General features: G+C 41.7%; 1 protein-coding gene across 1 annotated transcript in view; it reads left to right on the forward strand.

Annotated features, from left to right (window-relative positions):
• The window catches only part of EGFL6 (EGF like domain multiple 6), a 62,083-nt gene that overhangs the window by 34,354 nt on the left and 3,533 nt on the right, over window positions 1-24,196 (forward strand). The window contains exons 6-12 of the mRNA XM_063084487.1: window positions 193-327; window positions 2,274-2,396; window positions 6,123-6,449; window positions 7,399-7,479; window positions 13,126-13,128; window positions 19,502-19,603; window positions 22,670-22,935. Coding sequence (XP_062940557.1) covers window positions 193-327; window positions 2,274-2,396; window positions 6,123-6,449; window positions 7,399-7,479; window positions 13,126-13,128; window positions 19,502-19,603; window positions 22,670-22,935 — 1,037 coding nt within the window. The remainder of the gene's footprint in view (window positions 1-192; window positions 328-2,273; window positions 2,397-6,122; window positions 6,450-7,398; window positions 7,480-13,125; window positions 13,129-19,501; window positions 19,604-22,669; window positions 22,936-24,196) is intronic.

The following is a 24,196-nucleotide window of genomic DNA, read 5'->3' on the forward strand; positions in this document are numbered from 1 at the left end:
AAGGATCTAGAACACTTCCTGGAGGAGATGGTGTTGGCAAGAGATAATCAGCACACCCAGCCCCAAAAAAACCCTGCACATGCGCATGCGCGGGACGTGAAACGTGCGGGAATGCGTGAGTATTGAGCATGCGTGCGGGAGTGCGCGCATACGTGCAGAGTGTCACCGGCACCTTCTGGTTCTACACCCTAGATGTTGATGAATGTGCCTCTGGTAAAGCCGTCTGCCCCTACAATAGAAGATGCGTGAACACATTTGGAAGCTATTACTGCAAATGTCATGTTGGTTTCGAACTGAAATATGTCAGCGGCCGATATGATTGTGTAGGTAAGGTTTCCTTTTTTCCTCTTTTCACCAAACCTGTTGACTTTCCCCACAGATACAGTATTTTGATGTCAATTTAGTCTATCAGTTGAACAGTCTACTGTACTGACCAGCTTAACAACGGAGTAAAGGTTATATTTTTTAAGTTTCTGGCATTTAGGGAACTCCAATGACATCAATTATGAAGCCAGGTCAATAAAGATTTAAAATAAGGAATATAACTGCTGGAAGCATATATCTTGAGATGATTTTTGTGGGACTTTTTAAAAATGTGGTTTTGGTTTTGTATGTTTTTGATGTATCTCCAGATAACTCATCTAAAACTGGGAACAGTGATGCAGTATTTATATTTGGTGAAAGGAAGTATAACAAGGCCTGTCTAATCTTGAGCTCAGTGGTCTGCTCCTAAGACTTTCCATCAGGGGTGGCTTTAGAAAAATGTGTGGAGGAGATGAAGAAGGCATGTGCTCTTTTCTCTCTCTTCTTTTAGCTCTTTCATAGTTCAAGCTCCAAATAAAATATTCCCTTTCACAGTCACCAAAATCACTCTCTGATAAGATTTTGATACTAGTCAGCTATGGGCCTATTCTGTGTGCAATAAAATATTTATCCTCTAGTGAAGGGATTCCAAGTTTCAATGAGAAAGTGAGGTGGGGTATTTGGGGAGCCCTTGGATGCATGCCTATCACCCTTGATATAATGTAGGGTGGGGTGTGTCCAGTAGCGAAGGGACACAGGCTCCCTGTAGATTCTTATTCACTTAACATGTGTAACACAGGTGTGTGCATGACATGGAAAGTTAACCGCTGGGGAAAAATAGGATTTCTTTCAACCCTACACTCAGGGCTTTCCAGGACACATCTTAAGTAATCATGTTGGGGCAACACTCAATTGCTGGGTTTTGAACCATCTTGTGAAGCCCCCACAGTTCTTTTGTCAAATCTTCTCAAACACAAAGACCATCCTAGACAGGCTCATAAAAATCCATGTTTCTCATAGGTTTGGACTGCACACCCTTCTGCAGACCCATCCAGCTCTGTAATCCAATGATGCTGTATTACAGAGTATAATTATTTTCCCTGATACCTAAGGGGAGATTCCACAGGACAGGCTAGTAATTCACATGGAGAGCTTCAAAAGGAAACAGATCTTCGAGATTTTAAAAGCAATTAGGGTTATCAGCACCAGCTCTAACCAAGTGAGCTAACCGGCCACCCCAGTTTTTTGGTGGCTGGCCAGTATAAGGATCCAAACCCTTGACTTCGGTGTTACAACACCACACTCTAACCAACTTAGGTAGCCAGCCAGCCACAGGTTCCTTCTGAGCTCTGTTTGTGGCTAAATTAAAAACAAAAGGCTATTTTGTGTGCATATGTCTACAAATGCATATATAGAACATGGCATGGAGAATAGGACACATGAACCTCTCGCTTGGGTGGAATTCAGCAAATTTTCCTCCTGTAAATCCAGCAGACAGGCTCAGACCAGCCCAGCCCTCTTTCCTATGGATTTTGAACAAAATGCCCCTGCCTACAAGTTCAGATGATGTCAATGGTTTCTAGCCAAACTTGTCTTCCATTCTTTAGGAGTTTCAAGCCCTTCCAAATATAGAATTTATGTTCCGATATTGTTATTTAGTTCTCAATTAGACAGATGAAAAATGGAAAAAAACTAAACATCTTACAGATTTTGGTAGCATTGATAAGCAGGAGATGAAATTGCTGTGGGGGAGGTGAGCTGCAGGCGCACTCCTTAAATACCGAGCATCAGGCAAAGGCAGGGCTCTCGGCCAATGTGCCTCGAGTCTTGAACACCTCTCAGTTCTCAGGCAACACTTGGTTCATTGGGGGTGTTGAGTGGTTGGCCCTGGAGTTGCTCAAGTGTAAGGGGTGGTCTTTCAGCAAGCCTTGTTACCACAAAGTTGTTCACTGGAATGTTCACATTTTTAGATATAAATGAATGTGCTGTGACTACCCCTATGTGCAGCCTCCATGCCAATTGCCTCAATACCCAAGGATCCTTCAAGTGTACATGCAAGCAGGGATATAAAGGCAATGGACTTCAGTGTTCTGGTAAGTAGCATTCGGTCATGGCATCTTAGCTGTTCCCAGTAAAGCATTCTCTTTGTATCTCCTTCCTCCCTTCATTCCTCTCTCAATTAATCTCTCTTGCTCTCTCTCCCTCTGTGTGTGTGTGTGTGTGTGTGTGTGTGTGTATGCATGCAGTGTTTGAACTTAACTCTGCCTCTGCCTTGTCTTTGCTAATTGGACCACATCTCCAATATTCACTGAAGTTGTAGGCACTAAGCTTAAAGAACAGCAAGGTACTTAATATTTTTCTGGTCACAGCATACTTTCAAATACTGAAAATAAGATGAAGGACAAAAGACACTGAGCAAATATATCTGTCGGGGTAGGCTGGGTTATGGCACAATAACAAACAATCCTAAAATGTCAGTGGCTTAAAACCACAGAGGTTTTTAACCATGAGAATCAGTACTTTTCCCAGAATGCACAACCAAAACAAAGGTCCTTCGAGCACTCATCCAGTATGGAAAGCTGATTTATTCAGTCTCCTCTACAGGGCCTCTCAAAGAGATGAGGAAGAACTGCCAGAGTAACCTGGAATCCTCTTCCTTCCTCATTATTTGATCCCTTAAAACCATAGTGTGTTATTAATGTCCAAAGGAAGGCAACATCTTTAAGTATGCAATTGGGTAGTTGTTTGCAGCCTGTGGAGAAAATATTGTAACCCAGTGCTTTGAAATCATAAATCCCACATGAACACAAACATTTTGTATGTCAGGAAACTTCTGTTTTTCTTTAACTACCCAACTTTAAGTATATTTTGGGGTAAAACAAAATCTTTATTCTTTGAAACCTCAAACTCATCACACTGTTCTATTTGATATCTGAAAATTACTCATTTGTTATTATCCATTCTGCAGCTTAATTATTTCCTTCGTCTTTCACTAGAATGTTTATTTAAAGGAGAAAACTATCTTTGGGTCATTCACTATATTACTTCTTCAGCCCTTTCCATTTTGCTTTAATTCTCTGTAAAAGAAACAGCCATGTTTCTGTTGGAAATCGATCTTAAGTTCTTAACACCCGTTGCTTAAAGGATGGCCAAAAATCCACCCTTATGTGCATAGAAAACTCATAAAAACAAAAATGAGATAATTGTGTCCAATTAGCATTCACCATTATAAAATGTCTCATTGCAAAATACATTCGCATGCACATGAATTGCTGTTATATAATGCAGAGCACTGATGTAGTAACTTTTATTATGGGTCCACTGTTTTGAAAGGTTCAGACTCTACCTTGCAATATGGGAGAAGAGTTAGTGGATTATTCGTATACATCATCTGTGCCCAAAGGAAGAAACACCCTAAATGTAGATATGTATTTTTTCTACTATTCTAATATATTTGAGTATTAATAATACACTGATGAATAATTTAGTCTTGATTTGACAGCAGCTATAGCTCATCTTGATAAAATCAAAACTTAGATAATTTGGGTAATTTGGGCAGTAACAGTCAATTTAGGAGAGAAAACTATGCCATTGAGTAACCAGGCGCACGATTTCTGGAACCAGATTACCTGAGCTTGATTCCTGGCTCCCTAGCCTACTTACCCGTGGACTGAGAACAAATTATTTAACTTTCAGTGCCTCAGTTTCCACATCTGCAAAATGGGGATAATAGTATCTAGCTTTTAATATTTTTTTGATGATTAAGTGAAATAATCCATATGGAATAAATAAATGTTCATCTAGGCAGTTTGGCTCCAGCCTAGACTATTTTAAATGCTCAATAAGCATACCTTAGTAGTAGGAGTAATAGTAGCAAAGGCTTCTTTACCAAAATTCAACAGTCGTTCCCATTGAAAAGCAGCTTCTTTAGTCATTCAAAATATGCTGATGGCTTAATTCAATTTATATAGAGCAAAGCAGATATTTAGAGAAATCTCAAATCCCTCCCAAGAGAAATTGTCAACTTCATCAACAAAAGACTGGCCTGTGAACCTGAAAACTTTGGAATTCCATATTTTTATGTCTGAGTTTCCCAAAGTGCCTAAGACCCTCCTACTGCAACATCCTCCTACTTCTTTATATTCTCAAAAAGACGATGCAATAATTAAGAAATTTTTCAGAGAAAACAATCATCAGTTATGTCAGATTTGAAACAATATCTAGATAAAACCAAATCTAGTTATCATATGCATATCTTCAGACTGCATTTTTATCCTTGCCCCGTTTCCTCTTTTAAGGGACTGAAATTGTTGACAGTACAAAGGTTATGATTTTTTTTTTCTTTTCAATGGGAAAATTTGAAACTTCAAAGCACAAACTGAAAGCAGATGTTTAGGTTTGCTTGGTGTGGGTTGAAACCCTCTTTTGTTATTTATTAAAGGTCCTTAGTTTTATGTTACTGATTGCGTAAAGGAAATTTACATGGAATGGATGTTTCCTATTAATTTTTCATGCTGGGCACTGGGAAAAGATTCAGGGGACTGTGGACAGAATTACATAACGAGGCCTCCAGAGGAAGGTCTATATATGATCAGTACATTACAATCAAAACTTAGCATGCAACCTTTGGCAAGGGAGCTGAAATAGGCCATCTGAAGGTCAGGAAAATGAGTAATGATGCATTACTTGTATTAATACTAGTTGGTTCCATACCTATAAATACAGGCTGTCACAATGATAAATAACGAGAATATTTCTTTAAAAGAGAAATGTTGCTCTTTTGTCATACCAGGCTTAGACTGATTTCAAAATAAAAGCAATGTGCTAATTAAAAGCATTTTTCTTTCCAATTTTGATTACCCAAAATATCATGGACTCCTCCTTGTTTATTTTTCTACTACTTTAGTACAGACCAGATCAGCCAAATGATGGTGAAGGAACGAAGCAGAAGAGATTAAAACATTGTCAAGAAAAATATTCTAATATAATCCCAATCCAATTTATTTTTATAGTATTCTTCTTAGACATCAAAATTGACGTCTACGCCCTTATTTCCTTTTTCTCTAAACTACACACAAGTAGCAGAATTAAGTAATACTAACGTTCTCCCCCAAGGGTCAAAGGGGATAGGAGGACTCAGTCTAGTGGTGTATTTTTAAAAGCAATTGAATTGTACAATGAGAAATAGGAAATGAATTAAAAGAGTAAATATAGAAGCCTCTCTAAAAAATATTCAATGAATAAAATCATTAAGCTTTAGATAGTGGTTAGCTAAGGTGAAGAAATCCAAAGGGGAGAAAGAAAGGGGAAGGAAAATTAGGTATGTGTACATTGAACCATGAATCACCATGTCCGTAGGTCACAAATGGCCTACTATTGGCAATTTATATGGTTTATAACCTAATGCTAAAGTTGTAATTTTTGAACATCAAATTTGAACAAATCTATACAGCTTCCTGGACACCACCAGTTTGGGGAATACCAGCATGAAAGCAGAATTATTAGAGGATGCTGGAAAATCCATCACTTTGGGATCTGTAGCCCAACCGGGTAGTCGCAGGTATTTCCCTACCTAAGTAGTCTCTGAAGCAAAACAAAAGCGTCTTCTAACAAAAGGTAGTTAAGATAACTACCATAACATCGGAACTGCTTAAAACAGTACAAATGTAATTCCTCCTAAAGTATCAAATGGTAGAGGCTCGGATGGGTTCACTCGAAGCATTCACTTACTACACTTTATCACTTTTAAATTGCTCCATTTTTTCTGAGTGATCTAATTATCAGCCAATTTGGAATTTCTCGCCTGTTAATCATTTTAGTTATCCCTGAAAATTCCGTGAAGGAGGTCCTCAGAGCACGTGGTACCATCAAAGACAGAATCAAGAAGTTGCTGGCTCACAAAAACAGCATGAAAAAGAAGGTCAAAATTAAAAATGTCACCCCAGGACCCACTGGGACTCGCACCCCTAAGGTTGACTTGCAGCCCTTCGACGATGAAAAGAGTGTTTCCAAAGGCGGGAACTCTAATGAAGAAAAAACAGAGAATGAAGAGACAATGAAAGAGGAGCTTGAGGAAGAGGAGAGAGAAGAGAAAACCCTGAAGAACGACGTGGAACAGGAGCAACGCCTTCGAGGAGATGTGTTTGGTGAGTGTCACCGTTGTTGCTTTACACATTTGGTGAAAGATGAATTGCCATTTCTCCTGGCAAATGAAAGAGGGAAAGACAGTTTCACACCTTAGGTAGAATGGGTTTGGCCTTAGGTCCTAAGAAGCAGGTTTTCTGTAAAGTCTACCTTCCATAGATGCCAAATCAAATATGCTGTTCTGGGAAACGAGGGGAAGTCTGTTCCCTTACCTGGGGTGGGGGGTTCCTATGTGACCCACCACCCACAGCAGAGGGACCCTCACCCCATGGGTCTGCCACGCTCTACCTTTTTACTTCTTGAAAGCACTTTGTACAGGTCCACTCTATGAAAAGGAAACCACAGTTGTGTGGTTATGATTTTAAAAGCTAAGATAGACAACTGGTGGGGGAGGGGAATTCTATAGTGGAGCTTCGGTTTCCTGCAGGAGCTACATAACCGCCCTATCCCCCTTTCAGTGGTTGCTGTGCAGAAAGATCCCACACTGAAAGTTTCCATTTCGCTTTTGTTGGGCATTTTTTGTTCCCTCTCTGTTTTGCCTTGTCTGTTCTTGGCTCTATGACTGGTGATCATATCTTCAAATGCCAGTTGGATTTAACCAAAGGAAAAGTAGACTCAGGCCCACGCATCCAAGAGCTAGCATACCAGTGACATTATCTGCCTTCATAGAGACTGGAAAATCTCAGGAAAGTGCATTTCCCAAACCTGGTTAGAAGGGACATATCAGTAGCATAGAGGCTTAGTTCACCTAAGGGAACCTCTGCAAAAAGATATTCCAGTTGAGGAAACGAGAACCAATGTGAATTGTGAATGATTTGGAAATGTTAGGGAAACACTGCTCTGTAACTAGAATGTATGATAAAACCGTCTTTCTTCGGTCATTTGATTCATACTTTCAGAGCACGTAAGCTTTTAGGTTTTTTTCTTAACTAATCAAGTGTTCTTCATTAGCCCCTAAGGTGAATGAAGCAGGTGAATTTGGTCTGGTTCTGGTCCAAAGGAAAGCACTAACTTCCAGATTGGAACACAAAGGTAAATAATGCCTGCTCTCACGTATATACTCTTTTCACGTTGTCCCATGTCATTTTCGTGTCTTCATAGGATGAGATGATTGTTTATGAATCACTTCTTTATTCATAAACCCCCAGTGGAAAAATCATTGGGTCATGGCACACAGTGCCAATATTAAAATAGTAAGTGCTTGTGTGATTGGTACCAATGATTACAATATAGTAAGGCTATTTTCTTCAAGGGTTGAGGCAGACTATGTGTGAAGCTGGGAGAAAATTACTCATTTGCATCGACTCCAACGCCTGAGGGCCCACAACCTGAAAAATCACAGTGTACTAAAACCTGGCCCAAACTACCTGTATCAGTTACCTATTGCCACAAGAATGCTGCATAACAAACTGCAAACTCTCAGTGGCCTACGGCACTAGATATTTAGTTCTGCTTATGAGTCTGTATATTGGCTGGGCAGTTCTGCTGATCTGAGCTGGGCTGGGTGGGCTCAGCCTCATGTCTGTAGTCAGTTGTGGGTCTGCTTGGTGACTTTGCCGATCTGAGCTGTGTTCTCTCACAGGCCTGGGGCCTCAGTTGGGACAGTTAGACTCTGCTCTGCTCCATGTGATCTCCCATCCTCCAAGAGGCTAGTCCAAGCTTCTTCTCATGGGACAGTGGCAGGGTTCCAGGAGAAGGCACAGAAGACCTTTAAGGTCTAGGCCCAAAACTGGCACAACGTCATTTCTGCCATATTCTATTACCCAAGGCAAGTCTCAAGGCCAGCTGAGATTTAAAAGTTGGGGAAGGAGCTGAGAAGTATATTGCAAAGAATGTAGATACAGAGAGGGATAAAAATCAAGACCATTTTGGGGATCAATCTATCAAACCCTCATAATCTGGACTTTCTTGGACATGATCTGCTTATGAGTCTGTATATTGGCTGGGCAGTTCTGCTGATCTGAGCTGGGCTGGGTGGGCTCAGCCTCATGTCTGTAGTCAGTTGTGGGTCTGCTTGGTGACTTTGCCGATCTGAGCTGTGTTCTCTCACAGGCCTGGGGCCTCAGTTGGGACAGTTAGACTCTGCTCTGCTCCATGTGATCTCCCATCCTCCAAGAGGCTAGTCCAAGCTTCTTCTCATGGGACAGTGGCAGGGTTCCAGGAGAAGGCACAGAAGACCTTTAAGGTCTAGGCCCAAAACTGGCACAACGTCATTTCTGCCATATTCTATTACCCAAGGCAAGTCTCAAGGCCAGCTGAGATTTAAAAGTTGGGGAAGGAGCTGAGAAGTATATTGCAAAGAATGTAGATACAGAGAGGGATAAAAATCAAGACCATTTTGGGGATCAATCTATCAAACCCTCATAATCTGGACTTTCTTGGACATGATCCCTAATTATAATTACAAATTATATGTGGCTTTTCTAAACAGACCTCAGGGAAAAGCCTACTTACCTTTCTTTTTTTTTTTTTTTTTTAATTTTATTTTGTCAATATACATTGTGGCTGATTATTGCTCCCCATCACCAAAACCTCCCTCCCTTCTCCCTCCCCCCCTCCCCCCCAACAATGTCCTTTCTGTTTGCTTGTCGTATCAACTTCAAATAATTGTGGTTGTTATATCTTCTTCCCCCCCCCCCGGTTTGTGTGTGTGTGTGTGTGTGTGTGTGTGTGTGTGTGTGTGTGAATTTATATATTAATTTTTAGCTCCCACCAATAAGTGAGAACATGTGGTATTTCTCTTTCTGTGCCTGACTTGTTTCACTTAATATAATTCTCTCAAGGTCCATCCATGTTGTTGCAAATGGCAGTATTTCATTCGTTTTTATAGCTGAGTAGTATTCCATTGTGTAGATGTACCACATTTTCCGTATCCACTCATCTGATGATGGGCATTTGGGCTGGTTCCAACTCTTGGCTATTGTAAAGAGTGCTGCGATAAACATTGGGAAACAGGTATACCTTCGACTTGATGATTTCCATTCCTCTGGGTATATTCCCAACAGTGGGATAGCTGGGTCGTATGGTAGATCTATCTGCAATTGTTTGAGGAACCTCCATACCATTTTCCATAGAGGCTGCACCATTTTGCAGTCCCACCAACAATGTATGAGAGTTCCTTTTTCTCCGCAGCCTCACCAGCATTTATCGTTCACAGTCTTTTGGATTTTAGCCATCCTAACTGGAGTTAGATGGTATCTCAATGTGGTTTTGATTTGCATTTCCCGGATGCTGAGTGATGTTGAGCATTTTTTCATATGTCTGTTGGCCATTTGGATATCTTCCTTAGAGAAATGCCTATTTAGCTCTTTTGCCCATTTTTTAATTGGGTTGCTTGTTTTCTTCTTGTACAGTTGTTTGAGTTCCTTATATATTCTGGATATTAATCCTTTGTCAGATATATATTTTGCAAATATTTTCTCCCACTCTGTTGGTTGTCTTTTAACTCTTTTAATTGTTTCTTTTGCTGTGCAGAAGCTTTTTAGTTTGATATAATCCCATTTGTTTATTTTTCCTTTGGTTGCCCGTGCTTTTGGGGTCGTATTCATGAAGTCTGTGCCCAGTCCTATTTCCTGAAGTGTTTCTCCTATGTTTTCTTTAAGAAGTTTTATTGTTTCAGGGTGTATATTTAAATCCTTAATCCATTTTGAGTTGATTTTAGTATACGGCGAGAGGTATGGATCTAGTTTCATTCTCCTGCATATGTATATCCAGTTATCCCAGCACCATTTGCTGAATAGGCAGTCCCTTCGCCAGTGGATAGGCTTGGTGCCTTTGTCGAAGATCAGCTGACAGTAAGTGTGTGGGTTGATTTCTGGATTCTCTATTCTATTCCATTGGTCAGTGTGTCTGTTTTTATGCCAGTACCATACTGTTTTGGTTATTATAGCTTTGTAGTATAGCTTAAAGTCAGGTAGTGTTATGCCTCCAGCTTTATTTTTTTTGCTCAGCATTCCTTTGGCTATGCGTGGTCTTTTATTGTTCCATATAAATGTCTGGATAGTTTTTTCCATTTCTGAGAAAAATGTCTTTGGAATTTTGATGGGGATTGCATTGAATTTGTATATCACTTTGGGTAGTATGGACATTTTCACTATGTTGATTCTTCCAATCCAAGAGCATGGGATATCTTTCCATCTTCTTGTATCCTCTCTAATTTCTCTCAGCAGTGGTTTGTAGTTCTCATTATAGAGATTTTTCACCTCCTTGGTTAACTCAATTCCTAAGTATTTTATTTTTTTGGTGGCTATTGTAAATGGGCAGGCTTTCTTGATTTCTCTTTCTGCATGTTCACTATTGGAGAAAAGAAATGTTACTGATTTTTGTGTGTTGATTTTGTATCCTGCTACTGTGCTGAAATCATTTATCAATTCCAACAGTTTTTTTGTAGAGGTTTTAGGCTGTTCGATATATAGGATCATGTCATCTGCAAACAGTGACAGTTTGACTTCTTCTTTTCCAATCTGGATGCCCTTTATTTCCTTCTCTTCTCTGATGGCTCTGGCTAGTACTTCCAACACTATGTTGAATAGAAGTGGTGAGAGTGGGCATCCTTGTCTAGTTCCTGTTCTTAAAGGAAAAGCTTTCAACTTTTCCCCATTCAGGATGATATTGGCTGTGGGTTTGTCATATATGGCTTTAATTATGTTGAGATACTTTCCCTCTATACCTAACTTATAGAGGGTCTTTGTCATGAATGAGTGCTGAACTTTATCAAATGCTTTTTCAGCATCTATAGATATGATCATATGGTCCTTGTGTTTGAGTTTATTAGTATGGTGTATCACATTTATTGATTTGCGTATGTTGAACCAACCTTGCATCCCTGGGATGAATCCCACTTGATCGTGATGAATAATTTTACGTATGTGTTGCTGTATTCTGTTTGCTAGTATTTTAGTGAGGATTTTTGCATCTATATTCATCAAGGATATTGGCCTGTAGTTTTCTTTTTTGGTTATATCTTTACCTGGTTTTGGTATCAGGATGATGTTTGCTTCATAGAATGAGTTTGGGAGATTTGCGTCCGTTTCAATCTTTTGGAATAGTTTGTAAAGAATCGGTGTCAATTCCTGTTTGAATGTTTGGTAAAATTCTGCTGTGAATCCATCTGGTCCTGGGCTTTTCTTTGTTGGGAGCCTTCTGATAACAGCTTCAATCTCCTTTATTGTTATTGGTCTGTTCAAATTTTCTACGTCTTCACGGTTCAGTTTTGGGAGCTTGTGTGTGTCCAGAAATTTATCCATTTCCTCCAGATTTTCAAATTTGTTGGCGTATAGTTGTTTATAGTAGTCTCGAATGATTCCTTGTATTTCAGATGAATCAGTTGTAATATCACCTTTTTCATTTCTAATTTTTGTTATTTGAGTCTTCTCTCTTCTTTTTTTTGTTAGCCATGCTAGTGGTTTGTCAATTTTATTTATCTTTTCAAAAAACCAACTTTTTGATTCGTTGATCTTTTGAATTGTTTTTTGGTTTTCAATTTCATTCAGTTCTGCTCTGATCTTAATGATTTCTTTCCGTCTGCTAACTTTAGGTTTGGATTGTTCTTGTTTTTCTAGTTCTTTAAGGTGAAGTGTTAGGTTGTTCACTTGCCATCTTTCTATTCTTCTGAAGTGAGCGTTTAATGCAATAAATTTTCCCCTCAATACTGCTTTTGCAGTATCCCACAGGTTTTGGTATGATGTATCATTGTTTTCATTAGTTTCAATAAATTTTTTGATTTCCTGCTTGATTTCTTCTTGGACCCATATGTCATTAAGTAGAATGCTGTTTAATTTCCATGTGTTTGTATACTTTCCAGAGTTTCGTTTGTTATTAATTTCTAGTTTTAATCCATTGTGGTCTGAGAAGATACATGGGATAATTCCAATTTTTTTGAATTTATTGAGACTTGATTTGTGACCTAATATGTGATCTATTCTGGAGAATGATCCATGTGCTGATGAGAAAAATGAATATTCTGAGGTTGTTGGGTGGAATGTTCTGTAGATATCTGCCAATTCCAAATGGACTAGAGTCTTGTTTAGATCTTGTGTTTCTCTACTGATTCTTTGCCTAGATGATCTGTCTAATATTGACAGTGGGGTGTTCAGGTCCCCTGCTATTATGGTATTAGTGTCTATTTCCTTCTTTAGGTCTAATAGAGTTTGTTTTATAAATCTGGCTGCTCCAACATTGGGTGCATACATATTTATGATTGTTATGTCTTCTTGATGGATCAGTCCTTTTATCATTAAGTAGTGTCCCTCATTGTCTCTTTTTATGGTTTTTAGTTTAAAGTCTATTTTGTCAGATATAAGAATAGCTACTCCAGCTCGTTTTTCTTTTCTGTTTGCATGGTAAATCTTTTTCCATCCTTTCACTCTTAGTCTGTGTGAATCTTTATGGGTGAGGTGGGTCTCTTGTAGGCAGCATATAGTTGGGTCCTGCTTTTTGATCCAGTCAGCCAGTCTGTGTCTTTTAATTGGGGAATTTAAGCCTTTTACATTAAGAGTTGTTATTGAAAGGTGTTGATTTATTCCTAGCATTTTATTGGTTGTTTGGTTGTCTTAGGTGTCTTTTGTTCCTTGCTTTCTGATTTACTGTTTGTTTTCTGTGTTTGTTGGTTCCTTAGGTTGTAGATAGTGTTTTTGTTAGCTTGTTTTCTCTTCATGAATGCCATTTTTATTATACTAGCGGGTTTAGATTTTTCTTGGGTTTTTATGGCAGTGGTAGTTATTTTTCAGGAACCAAACCCAGTACTCCCTTGAGGATTTCTTGTAAGGGTGGTCGTGTGGTAGTGAACTCCCGCAGTTTTTGTTTGTCTGAGAAATATACTATTTGCCCCTCATTTCGGAAGGATAGCCTTGCAGGGTAGAGTATTCTTGGCTGGCAATCTTTGTCTTTTAGTATTTTGAAAATATCATCCCATTCCTTTCTAGCTTTTAGGGTTTGTGATGAAAAGTCTGATGTTAACCTGATTGGGGCTCCCTTATAGGTGATTTGACGCTTCTCTCTTGCAGCTTTTAAGATTCTCTCTTTGTCTCTGAGTTTTGCCAATTTGACTATGACATGTCTTGGAGAAGACCTTTTTGGGTTGAATACATTTGGAGATCGTTGAGCTTCCTGGATCTGAAGATCTGTGATTTTTCCTATACCTGGGAAGTTTTCTGCCACTATTTTATTGAATATGTTTTCAATGGAATCTCCATTTTCCTCCCCTTCTGGAATACCCATGACTCGGATATTTGATCGCTTATGGTTGTCTGATATCTCTCTCAGATTTTCTTCAATGTCCTTGATTCTTTTTTCTTTCTTTTTGTCTGCTTGTGTTATTTCAAACAGCCCATCTTCAAGTTCAGAGGTTCTCTCTTCAACTTCGACAAGCCTGCTGGTTAAACTCTCCGTTGTGTTTTTTATTTCGTTGAATAACTTCTTCAGTTCAGCAAGTTCTGCTACATTTTTTTTCAGGACATTGATTTCCTTGTACATTTCCTCTTTCAGATCCTGTATACTTTTCCTCATTTCATCATGATGTCTAGCTGAGTTTTCTTGTATCTCATTCAGTTTCCTTAGAATTATCACTCGAAATTCCTTATCAGTTATTTCAAGGGCTTCTTGTTCTATAGGATCTAGAGTTTGAGATTTATTAACTTTTGGTGGTGTACTTTCTTGATTTTTTGTATTTCTGGTATCTTTTTTTTGGTGTTTATTCATTGTGGCAGGGGGTTTCACAGTCCACCGGTTTGAGACTAATGACTAACTAGGATGTTGCTGTGGTTGCCAATTTCGTATGGCTCCCTCCGTGACTGCTCAGTTGGCCTCTAGTGCCTTGTGTGTGTGGTTGCCTCGGGTCTTGGGCTTCTCCGGGGAGCCACCTTTCTAGTCAGCTTGGACTCTGCTGGGCTGGTGGATCACGTACCACAGGGTGTGTGATCTCTGTTGAGCTTTCACTTCCTGTGCAGGACTTCTCCCTGTTCCGTGTGCTCTGGCCCAGGCTGTTAGATCGTGCAGTGGCGACCCCACCAGGTGTGTGGTTTCTGTCGAGTCTCCGCCTCCCTGGCCGCACGTCTCCCCACTCTGTGCGCACTGTGCTGGGCTGGGGCGTGTCTTCTGCACCCCTTGTCTATCAGCTGGGCCTTCAAGACCCTGCTCGGCACCGCCTCGCCCAGGAAGTCTACCAGGTTTCTGCTAGGCACAGACGACCGGTCTCTCTGGGTGCCTTTGTAGCACTATGTAGATCTTTCTCGGGTCTTGTTCACCTTTGTATCCCCCCAGTATAAACCGAGTCAAGCGCCCACCTGCAGCCTGGTCTCCGTTAGGTTCAATCGGACCTGGGAACTCTCCTACCACACTATTCCCAACCAGAAATTCATTAGGCTTTTTTCCAAACTGGTGGCCGCAGAGATGGTATCTGCCTCCCAGTAACAGGGAGTTTACCTGGGGCTGGAGTCCAGGGTGTGGTGGAGTGACAGTCGGCCCGCCCGTACTTCCTTGCCCTCCCGACACTGGCCGGGGACGCCCCCTGCCACCAGCCCTGCCAGAGAACCGCGGAGGGAGTGGGAGCGGAGGCCGGTCTGCAGGCTCCGGAAAGCCCCGAGCCAGTCCAAGCAAGTGGGAGGGCTCAGTGATGGCCGAGCAGGGCGGAGCTGCCCGCTCCTGGGAAAATGGAGGCAGCACCGGGGCGGTGAGTGGCCTGGTGGTGCAGGCGGGAGCCGCGTGGGTATCCACCCCCCGAACAGAGCTGTGCCAGGGGTCACTCACAGTGCTGTGCCAGGTCGGGCGCTCGCTCTGTCTCTGGTTTGCCGCCTTTCCCAGTTCTCGGCCGCTGCCGCCTCGGGCTGTTCAGTCGTGGTGCAGCTCGGGCGCTCCCAGGAATCTTCTTTAATGCCAGCCTGAAACCTCGAATCCTGAATAGGGCAGCTGGCCGCCTTCAGCGCGGCCCCGGCCTCCGGGGTCCTGTCTGCATCCACAGCAGCCCTGGCGCCGTGTTCCCTGTTTCGAGACTCGCTTTTGCAGCTAAGAAACAGTTCTTTTCCTGCTCCACACTTCAAAGCTGTTGCCTGTAAATGAGGCAGCCTCTCCTGCCGGGGGCAAAGTGGCAGTCCCCCCCCACGACCGGCCAGCAGCAGCAGCCCTCCCTTAAGAGATGGCCAGAGGAAGGTCCACAAGTTTCCCGGCTGCCTGAGGCCCAGTGGCCACCTTTTCCACCTCAGCTACTCCGCGCCAGCCTCCGCAGCCACCGCCATCTTGAAAACCTCCCCTACTTACCTTTCACTTGGTGTAGGTATGACTGCCTTTGATCTTCTCTTGCCTTTTCAAACTTTCCTTTACTTACCACTATACATGTACCAGACTTGTGCTAATTTGATTCCCTTTTGTGATCACATTCACCAGTTCTATCCCTTTGGTTTGTAGGACAATCTCCACTATGAAGAAAGTGTCCCTCTAGTTCAATCCTCCAAATTTGACCTGAGAAGCTTCTGCTAAAAACTCTTCAAAGGCTAGTAACACATGACCCAGCTCCTCTAGGCATCTTGTTTTCCTTCACATTTCTCTTAAGTGTTTTTTTTTTTTATTTCTCTGCATTAAACATCTTATTGCCTATTTTCCTGGCTAGGAAGAGAATGTTTCATAGCACAGGGGATAAATTACATGCTCCAGGTGCTCACAAGTTCCTCCCCATCTCTGCTTTACATGTGCTAAGTAACATTAATGAATTATTTGAGTTCTCTTTGGATCACCAAACTGCCACATTTCTTATTTTGCTTTTTCTTCCAAGATGCTTAATGAAATACAGAAAGTTTAAAATTTTGCACATAAGCACATGACCCTGTGATTCCAATGGTCCTTGAGTAAGGTGTCCTGGAGAGCTGGATCCCAATCAGAAGATTCAGGTGTGCACCCCACCTCTTCCACTTGCTGTTTGACTTGGGCAAGTCACTTAGACTTGCACTGCCTCTTTGCTTTCATGCATATAATTGGGATAAGAGCAATACTGTCCTCTTAGGTGCTGTCTTAGGCTGGGTTCCCTAGAAACAGACTCTGAGACAGGAATTTGCACGCAAGTGGTTTGTGTGGGAGGCGATCCCAGGAAACAGTTGTTGGGGAGTGGGGAAGTGAGACAGGGGAGAGGAGACAGCAATAAAAATGCATTATCGGGTCGAGCCCGTGGCTCACTCGGGAGAGTGCGGAGCTGGGAGCGCAGTGACGCTCCCGCCACGGGTTCGGATCCTATATAGGAATGGCTGGTGTGCTCACTGGCTGAGTGCCGGTCACGAAAAAGACAAAAAAAAAAAAAAAAATGCATTATCAAGTAAGTTTCCATTGTGGGCAACTGCAGCTCAACCCCATTGGGGAACTCTGAGAGCCAGTGTAGAACGCATAGCTCAGAATTATCTTACTGGAGGGGCAAGGGAGCAGGAGTATATTTACACCATCTCCCATCTGACGTTGATTGAAGGCTGCTCCCAGGAGGTTGCTAATTCCCTGGCATTCCTAGCCTGTCATGAAAGCAGGGAAGGCACCACTGTGGCAACTGGACCTCCATCCCACTTGGACTCTCTGCAAGACTGGAGAGAACCTGGATTCCAGTCTGACTTCAGTCCATGTTCAATTCCAGCACTTAATGGTCCTACCCAAAGGCAAGGAAACAGCAGTATCTGTCCACCAGCTCCTGTCCAACAGTGGTTGAGGGCTCTCCCTGATTAAATAACTCCCCAGCATTCTAGCCTTCCTGGCTTGGGCCAAGAATGCCTCAGCCAGAGAACACCCACATACAGAGAATTGTTGGGGGTTGCAGTAGAAAGCTGTTTGCCTGCAAGGGAATGTAAGTCTGACAGGTATTGGTGGGGTACCATCAGCATCAGCTACAAGGCTGGTGTGGATTAAATCAGAGAATGTATTTGAAAGCACTTTGCAAACCACAAAGCACTATACAAATGAAATAGTGTGCTCATGAGAGGAAAGCCTTGAGTTTTATCTTTTTATGGAGTAGTTTGCTATAGACTCTTCCCTTGTCCCAGTTTACATGCTCTGTCTCCCAAATGTTGAGGAAGAGGGGTGAGTTTGGGACAAACGTGCCACCACAATTATGAACCAACTGAAAAGTTAATGTTCCACTATTTGTGGGATGGTAACACCAACTTCTCAAACTAGTAATAGCACTCATTAAAGAATATTGAAGACTGGAAGCAAATATTACTTGGCATCTTTCAGTTTTAAAACTGGGACTAGAAATAAAATATCTTTGCTGGCATAGGGAAAAATAGGGGGTAAGAAGGAAGGAAAGTGAGGAAAGGGGCAGTGTGTCTGTGCTGCTTAGGATGTGTGCAGGACGGACAGCCTGGATCTCAGCCTTAGCTGGGATTCTGGCCCAATTCCAGTACTCAGTGCCTGCGGAACTTGGACAAATCACTTATGAGCCTCAGTTTTACTTTCTTAAAAATGGGTCTGATGATAGACTTTCTTTGACAATCAAATCAAATGGCATAATGTATGTGAAAATATTTGGCAAAGTGAAATAAATCAAAAATCAGTGACTGCCACTTCTGTTTTTAGCTTATTCCCTGTCTCTGCCATGTCTTTACTCCTCAGCATAAATGGATGAACCCCCCAAATCAGAGCCTTAGTTACAAATCAAAAGTACCTCAGTGTTCTCTCTCTTTCCCAGTGGTATTTGTTGGGATCGGCAAACTATTTTCTGTAAAGGATCTAGTAAATATTTTAGGCTTCGTGAGCCATACAGTCTCTGTTGCAACTACTCAGCCCTGCCATCGTAGCTCAAAGGCAGCCAAAAACAATATGTAAAGGAATGGATGTGGTATGCTTCAATAAAACTTTACAAAGACAGACACTGGGCCAGGATGTTCGTTTGCTGGCCCCTATCTATATAAAAGTAACCAGAGGCACTGGTTCAAAACTTAGATTAGCTGACTCAACTGTTCTATTTCTCTGACACATCTAAACAAGGAAGTCATTCTACCATAATGAACCCAGAAACAATCTAGAAACTGGCAGTGTGCCAGCTTATTTGATCCTACATACTGGTGGCAAATTTCTAACTGGAATGTTGGAATCGTGAAGTAGAGAAAAGAAAGGTTTATCACTTACAGTCTCATTTGTACTCACAACATTTTAATTTATGGAGGTGACTGAGTGCTGACACGGAAAGGTCAATGCCATTGAAAGAAGGATTTATTACTTACATTTCCCGAGAGAAGGAACTATGCCATGCCACTCAGGGCTACAGGCCAAGCATCAGGTTTGGGTCAGGAGGCAGAAGCAGGAGTTAGGGAAAACCCTGGGAAAGATCTTTTATTGGGGCAGGAGAAACTGCTTAGAATTGGATATTTTGAAAAATTCAACTGGGCTTTGGGATATAGAGGCTGTTCCTAGCTGCCTGGTGCCTGGCTCTGTGTTGATTTAGGGCAGGAAAAATATTGGCTTGATTTATGAGAGTTAGATAAAGGAGGTGGTTATCTGGAAAGGTATGTTTCCAAGTAAGTTGTTTACTATCTTTAGGAATTAGCTGGTCCTGGAAGGGGCCATCTCTCTCTGGGTCTGTAAGGCCCCCTGAGATGTTAAAACATAAAATACAGCAAATAAAAAACATGATTAATACACTTATGTGAAAAATGAATGTTGGTAAGCCATGGACTACATGAAACATAAAATTCCACAAATCATCTAGAAAGTTCAGGCAAGATCTTCACTAGTTTGTTTGGGTAGAGGAGATTTTATTTTCTGGTCTGAATTTTCTGAACAATTGCTTATGTAGTATTCTCTGTTTCACTTTGCTCACGGGTATCTTGCCCATTACTTATCTTTTTAAAAATAGGGTTTTTTTGTTTTTGGTGTTTAAGATCACAACAGAATTTATCCAGAATGACTTCACAGATTTAACTTGAAACAGGGTATCTTAGGGATACCTAAGGGCATTTTAGTTGCCATAACCTGTACTCTATGCAACTGAAAACGTGGCATTGCTTACCAGAGCTCCAAATGATAGACACATTTCTAATGCTCTTAATGGTTATGAAATGCACTCTTTTTTTATTTTGTTTTTTGGCAGATTTAAATATCTCAGTTGACTGCAGCTTTGACTATGGGGTCTGTGACTGGAAACAAGATAAAGAAGATGATTTTGACTGGAATCCTGCTGATCGAGATAATGGTATTAGATTTGACTATTTTATATTCTACAGTATGGTAAAGGAAAAGAAGCTCACCAATAATGGAGGGTTATTGGGTCAGGCTTGTTTGTCATCTTTGGAAATCTCTAGACCTTCCAAGGTCTCCCCTGATGGGAGAGTCTCCCTGATGGATGACTAACTCGGTCCAGCATACATTCTCCTTGTTAATCCTTCTCCCACATATCTTCCGCCACAAAGGATGCTCCAGCAAACCTCTTCTGTGTTCACTCTCCTGCTGCTGAGAGAGAGAGATGTTGGGATTCATATAAAGTTTGGGAGTGGTGGGGAAAAGGCAGAAAGAAATTGTTCCTTTTTTCCAGCTTACCAGCTATGGTGCTCTATAATGTTTGTTTTGTTTTGTTCTGTTTTGTTGGGTTTTTGTGGGGGGAATAAGTCTTGGAAGGAGATATTATCTTCACCTAAACCTAAACTCTTTAGTAGAGTCAACCTTCAAAGCATGAAAACCATAAAGAGCATCAAGTCAATGACCTGAACTCCTAGACTGAGCTTTCCTGTCTGTTGCTTGAGGATTTCTTTCTGGCCACCTGGACTTGGATTTTTCTAAACTTCAGCTGAGCTGCAGATTTCCTGTCTTTTCCACTGCCTACTATTGATGGGCCCTAGCTTTCCCCTTGAGTAGAGTATTTGGCTTGCATATCCCATTTGGAGCACATATTGAATCTCTGTCTCCTGAAGTCTCACTATATAACTAGGGACAACTGTTACACCTTCAAGGACTCCAGTTCCTTACCAATCAAATTATTTATATAGGGATGTACAGGCTCAGACTTCAGTTAAAAGATCCTTCCTCTAAACTAATTCCTTCCTGTGCCTCCACCGTATCTCTAGGTGGGCTTGTCTTTCCCTACAGAGTTAAATATCAAAGAGAAACATGGGATGACTCAGCATTATTAAAGGGATAAAAGTGCAAGGACAGCTCAAAGGGGGCTTTAGCTGGGAGAGAAGGGGAAACCTGCCTCAGTGGGTCACAGAAGAGAGAGCATAGCTTGTAGGGTTACCAGATAAAGTATAGGGTTCTATATTAGTTTGTTTTTGTGTTGTTATAACAGAATACCTAAGACTGGGTAATTTATAAAAAAAAAAAAAGAGGTTTGTTTGGCTCACGATTCTGAGACAGCAGCATCTGGTGTGGGCCTCAAGCTGCTTCTACTCATGGCAGAAAATGGCAGGCAGTTGGCAGGTACAAGCAGATCACATGGAGAGAGGAAACAAGAGAGGGAGGGAAGGTGCCAGAGTCCGTTAAACAACCAGCTCTTGTGAGAACTAATAGAGCGAGAACTCACTCACTAACCCCACCTCCCAGGGAGGGCATTAATTTATTTGTGAGGGATCCACCCCCTGTGACCCAAACAGCCCCCAACACTGGGGTATTTCCAGCTGTGAACCTGTAAAAAATCAAAAACAAGTTTATCTACTTCCAAGATACAATGGTGGAACAGACAGTGGCCCTGCAGTTCTGGCATCCTGGCAGCAGCCCCACTCCCATGACTCTACTAGACATTGCTCTGGTGGGGGCACTCTGTGGGGCCTCCAACCCCACATTTCTGCTCAGCATTGCTCTAGTAGATGGCCTCTATGGTGGCTCCGCCCCTGCATCAAGTCTCTGCCTGGGCCCCCAGGCTTTTCCATGCAACCTCTGAAATCTGAGTGGAGAATGCCACGTCTCCACTGCTCTTTCATTTTACCAGCCTGCAGACTTAACGGCACACGGACACTGCCAAAGTTTCCGGCTTGTGCTCTCCAGAGCTGCAGCAGGAACCACACTTGGGGCCACTTGAGGCAGAGCTGCTCCAGCCAGAGTGGCCCAGTTGTAGAGAGCAACTTTCTGAGGCAGCACAGGGCAGCAGGATCCCAGGTGTGTCCTCCAGAACAGGTGCCTAAATTTCAGGTAAGCAATGAATGCTTTTTTAATGGCTCAGACATGTTGTTTATCTGAAATTAAAACTCCATTGGGCATCCTATATTTTTATTTGCTGGATCTGGAGACCCTACTAGCTGGGGAAGAAGACTGGACAGTCTCTGGGCCCAGTGTAAACTAAAGCAGTGTCAGCCTGAGTCCTGCAAGTGTCCCTGGGAATTTCAGTAGCAGAAGACTCCACCTTATCCTCGGTGTCTTTCTCCTGGCTTCTATAGGAATTCCTCCTCCTTATCGAGTTCTTCAGACCCCAGCTGGTTAAAGTTTTTGCCCAAGTCCATCAAAGCCACAGCCAGAAGATTGAAGATGAGCAAAAGTCCATTACTACAAGTTAAAAGATAGTTAGAGATTCACAGGAGTAGAAGAAGATGTGTTCTGTCATCCTAAATCATAACTTGGAGAGATATATGAGCTCTCCTAAGCTATTAGGACAAATGCTATTAGGTGGGTTGTGGAATAAACACCACACTGTGGACCCACCGAAGGTGCTGGGCATTGACTCTGTGGGGAAATGCATTCCAAGGTTCAAATAACCAAGGTGGAAATGAAGTTCTGGAACACAAGTTCTCCATTGGTTGCAAGTTATCTGCAGTGCTAAAATATTTTAGCTAAAATTTTTTATAATTGAAAAATTAGAAAAATTAAAAAATTAAAAAATTAGAAAATTAAAATGTGGGGGGTGCCACAGGCCTCAATCCCACTCCTCCTCCTTCCTCCTTCTTCCATCCCATTTCCTTCCCCTTTCCGCTCTCCCCCTCCCTCCCAACTGCTCTGCAACAGCATCCTAGAATGTAAAAAAATAATATTAATAAAATAAAAGAAAATAAATTAAAAATTAGATAAATGGTTTTAATTCAAGCTTTTTGAATGTGGACAACTTCCTCAGTTTCTCTGACCCTCAATTTCTTTCTCTATATAACAAAGGATTTCAACTGTGTAATCCCTAAAATCTATTTTGCCATGAAAATTTTGTTCTTCTGTTTGAAATGAAAAGGACTTCAGCTTTCCCTATAGGAAACTATTGTTCATTTTCTAATAGCCGTTCTATACGTTATAGCCAAATCCTTTACAGTGGCCTCATTAACTGTACATTTTTTTTCTTCTCTTCAAGCTGTTGGCTATTATATGGCAGTTCCGGCCTTGGCAGGCCACAAGAAGGACACTGGCCGATTGAAACTTCATCTCCCCAACCTGCAGCCCCAGAGCAACTTCTGTTTGCTCTTTGATTACCGGCTGGCTGGAGACAAAGTAGGGAAACTTCGAGTGTTTGTGAAAAACAGTAACAATGCCCTGGCATGGGAGGAGACCAGAAGTGAAGATGAAAGGTGGAAGACTGGGAAAATTCAGTTGTATCAAGGGACTGATACTACCAAAAGTGTAAGTGGGAAGAAATGATTAAACTAGAGATTTACATTCTTTTTCAATGATATAATGAACAAAACACTGAAGTACCTAGGCACTGGGGATACAAGCATGAATAAGACTTTTTCCCTACACTTTAACAAGCTTTCATTCTGGCAACATGGGGAAGGTGATTAATCAGCACAACTAATGACAATACTTGTCAGGCTCATGCATATCATGTTCTGTGGAAATGACCTGTTTGTGTGTCCGGCTTCTCTCACCAACTTCCTCCCAAACCAGGCTATACATTACTTAATATGTAAAAGAATGTCTTGCTCACTCGTTCTACACCCAGAACCTAGCACAATGAATGGCAGCTAAAATGTGATTTTTTTTAACTGAACTGAGACAGTGGCTGTTGTCAGGGGTCCCCAAGATCACAGTCACGTTCAGTGATTCCCTAGAAAGGCTCGCAAAACTCAGAAAAGCTGTTATAGTCACAATTACAGTTTATATAGATTAAAATCAGCAAAGAGAAAATGCACATAGGGTAGAATCCAGGAGAGACCAGACACAAGCTTGCAGTTTTCCTCTCCCGGTAGTCTTTTGGGCAGCTCTTAATTCTCCCAGCAACCATGTGTAACAACACTCATAAGTATTGCCCATCAGGGAAGTTCAACCAAGCCTTGGTATCCCAGGTTTTTGTTGGGTGTCAGCCTGCTCATGTGACTGCATGCAAGGCTGACCTTAACTATCCAGATTCTAGTCTCTACAAAGGTCAAGATGATACTGTGTGACCCAAGGCCTCTACCATAAATCACATTGTTAGCATAAACTATCTGACATGACCTAAGGCCTCAGGTAAACAAAGACATTCTTAATCAGGTAGGTTATTCCAAGGGCTTAGGGGTTATCTCCCAGGAACCAGTCAAGGGCCAAACGTTTTTTTTTTTTTTTGGAATATGCAGGGTTTGGACAATCCAGGCTTGCTGAGTTAATCCTTTACTGCACAGTAGGTTTAACAAAGGAAAATAAAACAGAGTTTGAAGAGGAAGTTGGTCAATGGGATGAAACACTGAGAAAAAACAAATAAGATAAAAATTACAAAGAGTCTATTGAGTTTGACCATCAGGAGGTGGCTAGAGATCTTTGCAGGAGTTGTTTCTTTGGAGAGAAAGAGCCAAAGGCCAAACTATAGAGAGATGAGGAGGGAAGGAATTAGAGCCTGAAGGCTGCCACTGTGGACCTTTGGGAAAAGTTTGGTCAAGGTGGGAAGGAAAAAGATAGGGTGAAA

The sequence above is a fragment of the Cynocephalus volans genome, chromosome X (genome assembly GCF_027409185.1).
Source record: "Cynocephalus volans isolate mCynVol1 chromosome X, mCynVol1.pri, whole genome shotgun sequence".
In the NCBI taxonomy this organism is placed as follows: domain Eukaryota; kingdom Metazoa; phylum Chordata; class Mammalia; order Dermoptera; family Cynocephalidae; genus Cynocephalus; species Cynocephalus volans.